General features: G+C 39.0%; 1 protein-coding gene across 1 annotated transcript in view; it reads left to right on the forward strand.

Moving 5' to 3' along the window:
- The window catches only part of LOC108971960, a 144,545-nt gene that overhangs the window by 95,690 nt on the left and 36,011 nt on the right, over positions 1–12,844 (forward strand). The window contains exons 3-5 of the mRNA XM_018938331.1: positions 1,403–1,541; positions 1,726–1,795; positions 2,071–2,181. Of these exons, the coding sequence (XP_018793876.1) occupies positions 1,403–1,541; positions 1,726–1,795; positions 2,071–2,181 (320 nt within the window). The remainder of the gene's footprint in view (positions 1–1,402; positions 1,542–1,725; positions 1,796–2,070; positions 2,182–12,844) is intronic.

Consider the following 12,844-nt stretch of genomic DNA (forward strand, 5'->3'; position numbering starts at 1 on the left):
ATCCACAAATTATTTCCATTGAATGCAGCTACTTGGCCATCAGGGCAATGCCTTCATCTACGCGCCCTCTACACCCTGCTAACTAATGTGCGAGTGCACTGCCATTTAATTTTTTACTGCTATGCGCTTCGCTTAAGTTACTAATATAAGTATTGTATACTTAGTTACCAGCCGTGGAAGAGCTCATGAAGCTTTGGGAAATATTTTCGACTCGAAAGAAAACTTAACGGTACTAAAATCTATAGACTGTTCATTGGAAAATTGCTTTACTGTATTAATTCTGGCTTATATGGTGATACATTRTTTTTACCGGGCTGGTACTATGAAAGAGATAAAAAGGTTTAATTACCCAAAAGAAAGCTAAAACATATATTAATAGTTATTTAGATTTGTCTTAAGGCCTGCAACAATGGTAAACTACATGAAATGCTTGTTTGCAAACAGAYATCCGAGGGTAGCGAACTCTAGGCAATCTTAGCATCATTTGGTGAGAGTGGAGTGAAATTAAATACAATTATTAAGGAGGAAATATGTTTTTTCTTAGTATTTGGTAACAATTTCAACAATTTTTTCGGCGCTCATAAATCTTTTTGGCTTTTGTGCGATGTTTCCTTACCTCTCTAAATATTAGATCTAACTTAGGCTCTATATTATGTTATTGAATATAATGTTATCACAATACGACAGAAATAAATCTTTATACACTATCAAATATGTATATATGTATGTAAAATGTATATACTATGTATGTAATCAAGTCAATAAAAAATTGAAAGCTCTTGCCGAGCCGGAAGAAACATCAAATGCCCATCTGCGATGCCGATAASACATCAAATTAGAACGAGGCATTCAAAACAACATTATTTCAGAGCGGACAAAATTTATGGATCGCTGCCGCGGACAATTGTCATCATCACACGGCCCAATAAATTAGGTGACCGTAATGGTTGGGAAATGAATTCAGCGATGTTGCAAATAAGTGAGTACTTAGAAGCGTTCATAAATGCGAGAGACATACGCATCAGTGGCTTAGGCAACAATATGGGCGCAATAAAAGAAGACGAAGTTGCTGGGGAGGTTAAGTTTTTGATCTGTGTTTGGGAATATCTTTATATATTATAYATTTTTTTGTAAATTTTTTTCCAACTAAAATTTGGCAGAAATTTGGTTTGCAGTAAACATTACATTTCACAAGCAGTAATATGCTGTAAATAGATTCATATGTAGTTCTCATAAACACACATTTTAAGTACACTAATTCCAAAAAAATTAATTTAAACCCCAAAGCAAGAAATGAAAAGCGATTTTCAATATTATTAAAAGATTGATACTGCTTTATTCCCATAAATTGAAGCCTTGAGTTGTCACATATATTTCTATAAATATTATTGTTACCTTCTAGTTTCGATGTCCGGGGGAGAGCGTTCGAAAAGGCGCTGTATTGGTCGGACACCAACTCGTTTGGACCTCGCGCTTACTTCATTACCAATCAGCAACCTGCAAAATTGACGGTCGAGAATGTTCAGTTGGATGATGAAGGCGTAAGTAAACGAAGACCAATAAGTCTGCACACAAGTATAATGTATATCAAATTCCTGTCAATAAGAAAACGATACAGAAGCCAAAAATAATTTTCTTTATTGTTTAATTGTATAACATTTTATTTCGAGACTCAAATGTCCATTAACATAATTGAGCTTAACTCACTTCATTTCTGTCCCACAGGTATACAGATGTCGCGTCGATTTCCAGAACTCTCCCACGCGCAATCATAGAATTAATTTAACGGTTATTGGTACGTATACACACTGGGCCTAAGTCCACCAAACACGTAAATACGTCATTTCAGATACCACGCACCACGCACTAATTGCGTGCACATTCACCTCTTAATATATGTATGTATGTATAAGTGTGCATGCACTCATCTTGCAACACACACACACATATATAGAGATGAACATATAACTCCCTCACACATGCTTCGTTGTGATTAAAATCGTTCTTTAATTTATACACATGTAGACATCGTGTTTTCATTACTCTCTTTTCGTCTTTCCTTCGCTGCAGTTCCTCCACATCAAATTATGGTTTACGATGCTTCTGGACGTGATGTCGCCGGTGCTGTGGGCCCGCTGCTCGAGGGCGACAACATTGTGTTGACATGTGAAGTACGAGGCGGTAAGTAAAACTGTCCACTTAATGTGAATGTAATGTAAAAGGGAAGGTTGGCAGAAATATTATGGCTATGTGTGACAAATTTGACCCGGACTGACAAATGAAAATTATATTTTCACGTATTTTAATACAAGTCTTYATTACTGCCTTCAGCTCAGATCAGCTGATGAGCCAACTCAGGCATCAAAACCATTAGTTCACTTTTTTATAAATTTGTTATAAGCCCCGGCTGAGGTGGTCTTCTGTGTTTTTTTTTTTTTTTATTATTGGTTTCGACATAATTTTAGAACGTTATTTGCCTGATTGGTAAACAGTTTCGTTTAGGTGGTGATTTCGATGACTTCGCGACCTTCACAGAATGCTTACTGTCACTCAAATATTTGTGCTCGTRATAAAATAGACTCCACAAAAGACGTATGCCACATATTCAATGACTCTGCAGACCATGAAAACCAAGAAAATTTCACTTRTTTTAAGCAAACCAAAAATTGTATGTCTACGGTAAAAATCGTCCGACAAATGTTCGGATGACAAACAAACACACTAATAGAGACCGAACTTCACGTGAACATTAGAAAGGTTGTACTCATAGCATTTTGAAAAATATGCATATTTGGTCTTGYGGACTTTGGTGGTTCATTGGAAACAGCCTTCATAAGGGAGCTGCAATCGTAGGATATCTCGGAACGTCTAATTGTGTTATATTGACGGTATATGACGACAGAGTCAACTTTTCTTCATGTAAACGAGAAGCTAGCAATATTGGCTATTCTTAAATTTTAAGATTTCGGATAACTTCTCCRAATTTCTTCTATTTTCCCATCATAATACACTCATGACCCGCAGGCGCTTTCAACATCGCAAATCTCGTGCAGAGTGCTCAAGGTGCCAAATCACAAAACAACGAAAATCATTGTAAAAGCGATGTAAAGACAAGCATAAGTGAAGCCTGTTGGAAATAATCTATATATATTATACCATATGTGCACGTATGTAACTTGTATGCATAATAAAAAGCCACATATGTCGTTTTTAAGTTGTTCGCCAATGACCCGGCCATTACTCACACGCCGCAGAGAGCGCGCTTAGAGACACCCGAGCGACACTTTTTTGCGCGCAGCTCAAACCAAGAAATAAAGCGAATAACTTTTTTTTCCAACAAACGTGAGATTTAAGATATTATTTTCGGCTGACAGCATTGAACTTTTTTTAATGAACTTTTGCAGCGAAATTGCGAAATTAAAGAAAAAGTGTAAAGCATTGAGAATTCTCGCCTGTGAGCCAAGAATTTCAACACATTTCTCATTGCTAAGCGGCAGAGGAAAAAGTCTGCGCGAACTTTTCAACTTAATCACAATCAAAGTAAAGCTCCAGGCGAGCGGGCAAATACGAGCACACACAAACGAACACGAACACGCGCACATATCTATTTATTCCAGCCGTTGTGTGGCGTAAAAAGGCTTTATGGTAATTTGCGGCATGTTGATTACATTGTATTTAGAGCTTTATAAATTATACGTAAGCGCTAATACACATCCGCTCGGAGGAGAAATTTTTGCAGCAGGCTAGTTCCGGCTACAATGTCTGCGCCGCTTTTGGAGCATTTCCACGAAAGGCCATGGTGGCAGTCAAGCAGTTCGGCAGAGGGTCAGTTGTGCAGAAGGGCAGAAGGGCAGCGGGGCAGCAGGGGTTTCTAAGAAAAATAGCACGCACACATACATACGCGCATTGTATGGCAGTCGACACTTTGTGCCCCTTTCGGCATTTTTCTCATTTGTTTAATGTGCCGAAAACAATAGCCTCCGCACAATTTATGAGCAAATTAATTAAATCGATGTTTTAAGTGCAGGCAAAAAKCAAAATGTAATAATAAGCTTGTATTGTGTGAGCAAGTGAGCGAACAATAACAAAGGCTTCAGCTAAGTGCCAAAGCGGACAGCCAACGGACCAAGAAAGCCAAGGAATTGCAAAGAGAAAGTATCTCGAGTTGGCAGCAAGTTTTGTGCGTAAAAACATATGCCACAGGCCACACATGCCACATACGCGCACACCAACACACACATTTCACATTGCCTTGTTGCCCGTATCCACCTACCGGCGTCGACCGCAACGAGAGCGGAAGGATTACCGGGTATAATATTATTATACCACAATATGGGTGTAGACGCTTACACTAAAACAAGAGCTCAACGACCATAACACACAGTCTGGAAAGAATAAAACACACGATTTTCTGATTACAGACATTTAGCTTTAAGTATGGTACGTGTAGTAGTAGTAGGTWTGTGTRGGACACACATTCAACCAGCATTGCTAGGTGTACATATACTCCGTATACTTGTAGAGGAAAGTTCACACAGCCGTTAGACAACACTCCTGTGACGGGTCAGTTCGATTCGTCTAGGCTGAGCAGGCCCAGGGGTCTCTTTAGTAGCGCAGCAATGACAAGCATTGAGCATGTGGCACGAAAAATATTAGAGGGTTGTGTTAGCGTTAAGGAGGCAGAGTGCAATGTGGTAAGGCGTTCTGGGAATAAACAGAGCTTAAATTAGCAATGAGCGCCTACTCTATGCAARATATTATATAAAGTGCCAAATATATTTAATTGAATGAATTTTAGCCTCTTTAGCTTACAGAATTTATATCAAATATTCATAATTGATTTAAAAAGCTTTGCTACATAAGCAGTGAAGAAGCTTTGAGAAAAAATTATACTCAGTTTTGTGATGCGTAAAATGGAACTTACAAAACGATCGATGAATTTGTGAACATATTCAATTGTGATATTTACAACACAAAACGAGTCTCAAGGACTTCTTCCACGATATGCAACCTTCGCCTTTCCGTTTAATTAAAAAGTTCAAGGAGATTAGTTCTCTATTCGCCACTTTCGATTCCCGTTAGCGGCGCTGCATGGATTTTCGGTCCCATGAATGCAAATAAATATCAATTATTGAGAGAGTTTACAAATAAGGACAACAAAAACAACAATTTCCCGAAACAAGCAACAAAGCACAACTATGCGTTGTTTTGTTCGAGGCAATGCGGTTCTTGGTTGCAGCGCCTCTCAAGCAACCGCCACCCATTTGTGTGTGTGTGTGTGTCAGTTTGTCTGCTGCGCCAACAACAAGTCATAAATTATGYAATTTATAGTTTTCTTTGTTGTAAGAGCTTATTAGCCAAATAAGTATTTTAAGCCTTGCCTGTGGATGGGTGCATGYCCGGGACAATGTCTGTCGAAGGGCGGAAAAGAGCGAAGTAAATGAGCGTGTGTGTGCACATAGTGAACGATGTGGTTTGCATATACTGCGGCCGAGGCGAATGCGGCTCGCCATCATAATAATTTATTGGCAGGTGCAAAATTTATTTATTTAAATGCATTCACTCTTCACGAAGCTCGTTTGCTCAAATATAAACTTGAACAAAATGCTCAACAAATCCGAAWTTTTTTATTTGATGCCTTTAGTTTTGAAACACTGACTTGCCTGCAGTTTTGTGGAATTCATAAGTGTTTTAGTTCTCCAAGATAAAGTYATTCACGAATTTTGGCCCGTAATTTGATTTATTTAACTATAAAAGAGAATTTAATAAAACTGAATRGCAAATAAAGCAAGGTTCGCACAAAACTTGCATCCATTAGCTTCTAYGTGGAAGCCTCACACTCAAGCACACACACGTTCGGGCTGCTCACTTATTTACGGAGCACGTTCAATGGTTTGACATTTAGTCGCTGCTGTGGCTGTAGCACTAAGGACTCATAGGGAGCAGTCGAGGATGACAGTTGTGCAGATTAAAACGGAGTAATGCTTTTCATTAGCTGATGCTATTTTCACTTGTTCATTTTCCCTCACTCCCCCCACACAAGCTCCAAACGGAACATTGTAAGAAGTATAGATGGGAGGCCATTACTTCGCTGGATGATACTTCGCTTGAACTGGCTGCTGTACTACAAACAATGTGTGGATGTATGTGAGCATGGATGAGCTCGTTTAGCGCAGTTGGGAGGAGTCCTTAACAGTTACCAACAGTGGTACTTCAACTTTGACTCAAAGGCCAGTGCCAATCACGTGGACACACACACGTGAAAAGGAATTGCAGAAATGGCAGTTGCTGTGCTCGAGATACCCGTATATTAAGAAATAATTGCCAATTTCGTTCGCAATCAGTAAATTAAATTGCAATTAAGCAATCGAAATCCGATCGAAATACCACAAGTGATTCCTATTTTTATTTTGCTCTTGCATTTTCTTTATATCTCACCTTCACTGCAATGCTTCTTACTTAACTACTATTTCATTGCTACGGCGAACGTGCTGACCCACTCCTTGCCGGGTTGCCCTCCACCGGTGTTTTATTGCCTCCGAATGGTGTGATTTCAATTGGAAATAGATAAAGCCACCAGCCACCAGCCACCCGAGCTGAGAAAAAACACAATATGCCGCGGTGTCAGCAGTACGAAGCATGGTAATAGCGCGGCGTGCTGGCGTGGCGGCACTGGATTGTCCGTTGTCCTACATGTGATGTCACGCCGCTGCTGCAAATTCACGTAAACATTTTAATCCGCTAAGCTTTCATTCGCTCGGTTCCATTTCATGGCGTGCACCACAGCGTTGCTGTCGAGCACTGAAAGCGCCGTTGTGCATTTCGATTTCCACAAAACTGCTGCTGCAAGCGGACGCGCTAAACCTMCGGCAAGGCGGCGGCACAACAGCGCTTGTCAGCTGAAGGTAAGACTCTGCAAAAAATATAAACAAAAAGGGATAAGTAAAAAACGGCACTTCTTCAAGGTGATCAGACCGTGTGGCAGCTGTTATTGCAAATGGAGCAACTACGGAACGCATGTTGCATGCCGCACGTAAGCGAAATTTTAACCAAGTGATTGCAAGAACTTGTATTGCCACTACCAATGCAATAGAGCTTTTATTAGTGCCTTCTGCTCTTGTTGCCGTACGTTTCTAAATTGATTAAATTGCATGATTTGATGCGCTCTACCCTTCCACACCCACACACACAAACACCAATAAAAGCTCTCTCTATTGAAATTCCGTTGGAGTTGCAACCATTTAATTGAAAGTGAATGGGCTATTGATAGCAGTTGCTTTGAGGAATTCCGCATGAGTACGATCTCTGGCTTGCTGACGAAGTGAGTTGAATACTTTTTATAAGGAAGATACATATATATATATTTAGCTGTTTGTTTCTTTCCTTTACATCGGATATAGTATTCGTCCGAAGATTTTATGTTGAGTTGGAGATTGAGGTTATAACTTTATCCAAAACAACGTTAAATAGAAAATTTAAAAGAAGAAGAATTTTTGGAATTAAAAAATGATGATATGATCGATTTGTTTTCACATGAGCGCCGTAAGATTTGTTATTTTCGAGATATCCGTAAAGAGCTGGAGCGTTTCATTACAGCCTTCTTATTGACTACATCGCCTCATACTACATATATTATATGAGTTCTTCTGTACCACTTTTTATTATATACTGATTAACTTTTTGAAATTGCATCAGCATCACTCTACTAACAAAACTTAAGATCCAAGGTTACAAATAACAGAGAAGCTTCTGTGCAGAGTTAGTTGTGATGAAGTGTGTGTGAATGGCCAACATGACTTACAAACACATGAAATTATTATCATACAATTTCACTTATGCCCCATRGCAGGTAGCAAAGTGGCAATCGCTGTTGACATAGTTATTTGAATGAAGAATTTTCACTCTGCCTTCATTGTGTGCCTCATCAATCTGTATTGAGCCACTTGTGGAAACTTTCACTTGCTCAATTGCATATTCTCCATTGCTTTATTCCTGGTACCAACCGCTGAAGCATTGCACTAATATCGCTAGATACTAAATCAACAGTGTTATTGCCTGTTATAGGGCAGCAACCAGATCCTCATCCACTTCCAGTAACTTTACAGAGCCAAATCGCCTCGCTACCACAAATGCGTTTGCACTATTGTATTGTTGTTGTGGATGGACTGGCCAAATATGATACTTTTGCTTGCGTTACTGCTAAAGCTTTCTTGTTGCTCACTTCGCAGGGAGTGTGCATTTTTCTCCTGTTGCTTTCAGTCCCAAGGATGTGCGTTGACTGGCTAAGTATTGCTTGTAGATCAAAATTCCTTCATATTCATGCCACCAGAAAATGTCTATTGTCATTTCTAGGCTTGTGCTGTGCTTGCCACTAACAGCCASATTACAGGTAACTCATCAATATTCTTTTATTTTGACGAAGCCTGACGTAATTTTGGTTCTCCCCCCAGTTTTCTTGAATGCAAGCACTTTTCGTCTAACACACAAATGTCATTTGTATACAGGATCCACTGAGACTACCACCAACAAGAACATAACTCAAATTGGATTTCAGTTATATAACTTACCAAATAATAAGATTACATAGCTGTTTCTGAAAATCACTACACTAGTGGGAAAAATAATATTATATAAATGTGCGCTGGAATATACCATAGTTTTTGTATGTACGAAGGATGTTTCTAATAGATCAAGAATCTATTTATAATGACTAACATAAACATTAATTTTGATAAAAATGGCAGAAACATTCGTAAAAAGCAGCACGATGACATCACTGTGCCTATAAAACGTGTGCATTTTAATTTTTGACAGATGTCGCTTGAAGTCTGTCGCTCTCTATATGTTCAACACATGAAAGAACATATCGCGCACTGGAAAATCTTCAGTTCCAATAAAYGTCATTTGATACAATTTACTTCTTTAATAAGACTTCAAAATTAGTCTTGTTGTAATAAATGCCCAACATTTTCTGGAGACATGCACTTGAGATTATCCAATAACTGGAAAAACATTATTGGATTGAACACTATTTTGACTTATGAAAATGCATTCGCTGCTATTGGAAATAAATGCTTGAAATAAAAACTTTACGCAAACTCTCAGACCAACTAGGAAAACTTTCCTCAACAAACTTCAGGAATAAAGCTAAGTCTACATTATGAACCATCATCAACCACATTGGCTTTTTCCTGATCTCGGTCATTTGCCTTCTACATGTCCTCCACTTCCACGAGTTCCATCTTGATCGCGGTGATGAATGCTGTGACCTCTACAATGGTTTTCTGCGAGCCATCTTAGTCGCTGCGCTTTGATAAAGCAAACAATACTTTCACCATTTATAAGCTAGTCTTTCTGATTTTGTATAGGACCACTTTAAATGCTTTGTTTTAAGCAGTATCATACGGATGCGTATGACCTATTAGTGGCTTGTATTCTATATTCGATACTCAGACCTGTTCAGTTATCACCGCTGAGGTCGGAGTCCTGTTAAGTAGATATCATATTTCCATTTATCTTCATTGACTTTTAGTCCGATTTAGCCAGCTGCCGCTTCAATACAAGTGGAGGCCTTGAACAGTGCGTGGATGTTTTCGCTGATTATAGCGATGTGGCCGCGCAGGCCAATATCTACTCAATTATATTTAATATCATATAAATTATTTATTATTTTACAAGTTGTGTATCCAGTTTTTCTCATTCACGCCGCACAATAAGACAGCCAATTTCCAGTTGAACGCCTGCAGTTGTTTTTCAATTGCCACATAACTGTGCATCCTTGGCACTGCTCCAATGTTCCAATGGTCATTATAAGCACCCTCGAATAAATATTCAAAAGGGAATAAGGTGCAGCTTGTAGAACAACTCCTTCAAAATAACTTTGAGCAAATTCCGAGTTGCAAACTGTTAAATTTTGCGGTTGCCTAGCTGCAAACTCGTGCCATCCACCTGACACCTGCCGAGCCACTCCGTTGACTCGATTGCCTTTTGGGTGCGCTTAGGTAAAATTTGCATTTCGTTTCCGGTATTAACGTTGCTCATACAACTCGGATCTTACACATTCACTGGCTTTAAAGCCTTTTCTTCAATGACTGCTCCTTTGATAGTGCACTCGCTGGCTTGTTCGTTCGCTCGCTCGCTCGCCCTTTTGTTGCATTGTCGCTCGTTTCCCGTTTGCTTTTCCGCTCCGTCGTTGTTGTAAAGCGATTTTGTTATGCATGTTTTTTCTCCTTGTCGACTTCAAGTTGACTAATGTGTGCCTCTTTTTGTTGTAGTTGATTTCTCTTGCATATATATATATATATATGAGTGTATGTGTTGAATTCGGTTGGTCCTTGTTTTATTTGCAAATGCCTCTCCGGTATTCATTTACATTGTAAGTGCGAAGTTTGTTTGCCTACCAACTCGACTGAATATACAATTTCGACTGTTGCCTCTAAACGAATTCATTCGAAGCCTCTTTGTGTGGTGTTATTTTGTTTGCGATTTTCCTTGTGCTCGTGTTTTATTCTGTTATTTTTATTATTGTGTTATTTTTGGAGCTTCCCATGCATATTTGCATATTTCGAAATGCGAAAAAATAGTATGCAGTCTTGGAAGTTCGGATCCTATGCTTGACTTATAATTTCAGTACAACATCCTTTTCGGAAAATTCACCAACCAGCAGAGTGGGAGTTAGCAGGAGGGCAGGATAGAGAGCACAAGAAAAATCTACATAAAATATAAAAGAAGTATTTACTATTTTCAATGCTCAGCGAAAGGTGTGAAGCGAGGTGGTGCCAGCCTTAAGCCCTCTTTCGCCTCTGACACAATCACTTCGCTTGCTTAACAGGCGGTAAGTCAGTCAGACTGAGACTCAGCAATTTACTTGTGCACAGCTCGTTGCTCACTTTTTGTGCAAACATTTGTATCCAAGAGTGTGTAGTGGAATCTTTTTGTAAACGAGAGTAYGTAAATAAACACAGGCAATAGGAGCAGTGTTGTTTCAACCCAACTTGAGTGCCACAAAACATTAAAAGTTAATCAAGGCGTTTGCCGGCGCCGCCCATTACCTCTTGCATCTGGTTCGGTAGTTAAAGRGACATTTACATTGTTGCAAATTAAAGAAATTTGGGGAAACTGTGCCAATTTAGAAATGCTATCCTTCCAACTTCGTCAATATCAGGTAACACAAAATAAATATTTTCGTATCAAAACCGAGTTCAAGAGCTTGCAATTCTCAAACGAATGATATTTATGTGAAAGAATAAAAGTTATATCAAGTTACAGTGCGATTTTTTCGCTGAAAATAATTTTACATATTTTATATTTTTCATTTAAAACTCAAAATATTCGCATATTTGTGTCTGTGGTTGACTGAGTACTGAGTCCGTGACCTACCTTACGAATATTTGCACTTTTTTCGTTCTTTCATCGCTAACATCAACTACGGTTGTTCTMAGCTAATTTAACCACAACAAGCTTTAAAGCTGGAATTAAAAAAAATACCAAGGATTGAGAGCGTAAGCAATGTAGGAATTTTATTATAGTATTATATAACACTATTACACAAGGAAACACTGTAAACACTTTATGTTATATACTCCAAAGGATTATTCTACGGTTTGAAGAGTTTTCATTATATGTGACCTGGTCTACGAAAAGRKAGCYAACGTGCGAAAACTAGTTTTCTGGGAAACAGCTGTTAAAAATCTCATCTTCCATGCGAATCAACTAAAAAGTGAAAATTGATTTTTTGTATTTTTTGACACCTAATCCCCCTTTCCGGAGACCAGGTCACATATGAAGAAATCTTCTCGTTCTACAACGTCTAATATTCGAGAAAACATTTTGTAATAACTTAGCGACTCACAATGATCGGTGGTCGCTCAATGTCAGCTGATTCTCTTCTTTGTTCACTTGTCCCTCTTCCCTTGCTCTAACTGAGCCAGGAATTACTCTCTCAGTAAGAATAGCTGACACGGCTGGATTTTTATCAATTTGATATAAATACTCACATGTTCTGTTGTATCAAGTTACAGGTAGTTAACGACTCTATGCGGTCACAGATTCTCATTGTTTCATTTAGTCGTGGGCTAAAATAAAAACCTATAAAGCTGGCGCAAGGACTTACATGACGAAATTAGCTTTTTTCAGTTAAGTTTTCACAAGCTTTTGATATAAAATAAAGTTCTCGAAACATGTTGATAGAAGTTTTCCCGTTCGACTCTATGAGCTCCGAAAAGGTTAGTCACATTCGTTCCCACGACAGTTGGGTCTACATAACCGGAACGGACCCGGATTTCTCATTCGGTGCAGGACTGTCAACTAATAGGCAAAAGACATGCTTCGGGGTTGATAAATTTAATGGTGGTTATCCCCACATTATCTTATGTCAGAAGAGAGTCGTGTACTCAAGTCGCATTAAGATCAAAATATAAAGTATATTACCTTAGGCAATATAGGCTTCCCCCCTTGAGTTTTAGTTATTATCACGGCACACATTAGAACTCTGAGGAGCAGTAAACGTTAAGTCTTTACATCTATATCATAAACAGCTGATACAGACCAGGTATGCAAAACGGCAAGAGTGCTGGCAACGTCGTCAAATAAGCTTGTGGCGACGATCTTGCGGTTACGGAGCAATGCAATGTCACCCGCAAGAACATTATACGCCAACATAGTTGCAAAATGGGCAGTCATCAACAGTTAAAATGTTTTATTCTTCCTACCGAAAGCACATACATACTTATATATAACGCTATTATTGCAGTTCTTCGTGCTATCAGAAGAGCACTGCAGTTCACGCCAGTTGCGCGAGCCATTTGCGCGACCCGTGCTTGTGCATTGGGAACGCTGCGCTTTG

The sequence above is a fragment of the Bactrocera latifrons genome, unplaced genomic scaffold, assembly GCF_001853355.1.
Source record: "Bactrocera latifrons isolate USDA-ARS-PBARC rearing strain unplaced genomic scaffold, ASM185335v1 scaffold_11, whole genome shotgun sequence".
Classification (NCBI taxonomy): Eukaryota; Metazoa; Arthropoda; class Insecta; order Diptera; family Tephritidae; genus Bactrocera; species Bactrocera latifrons.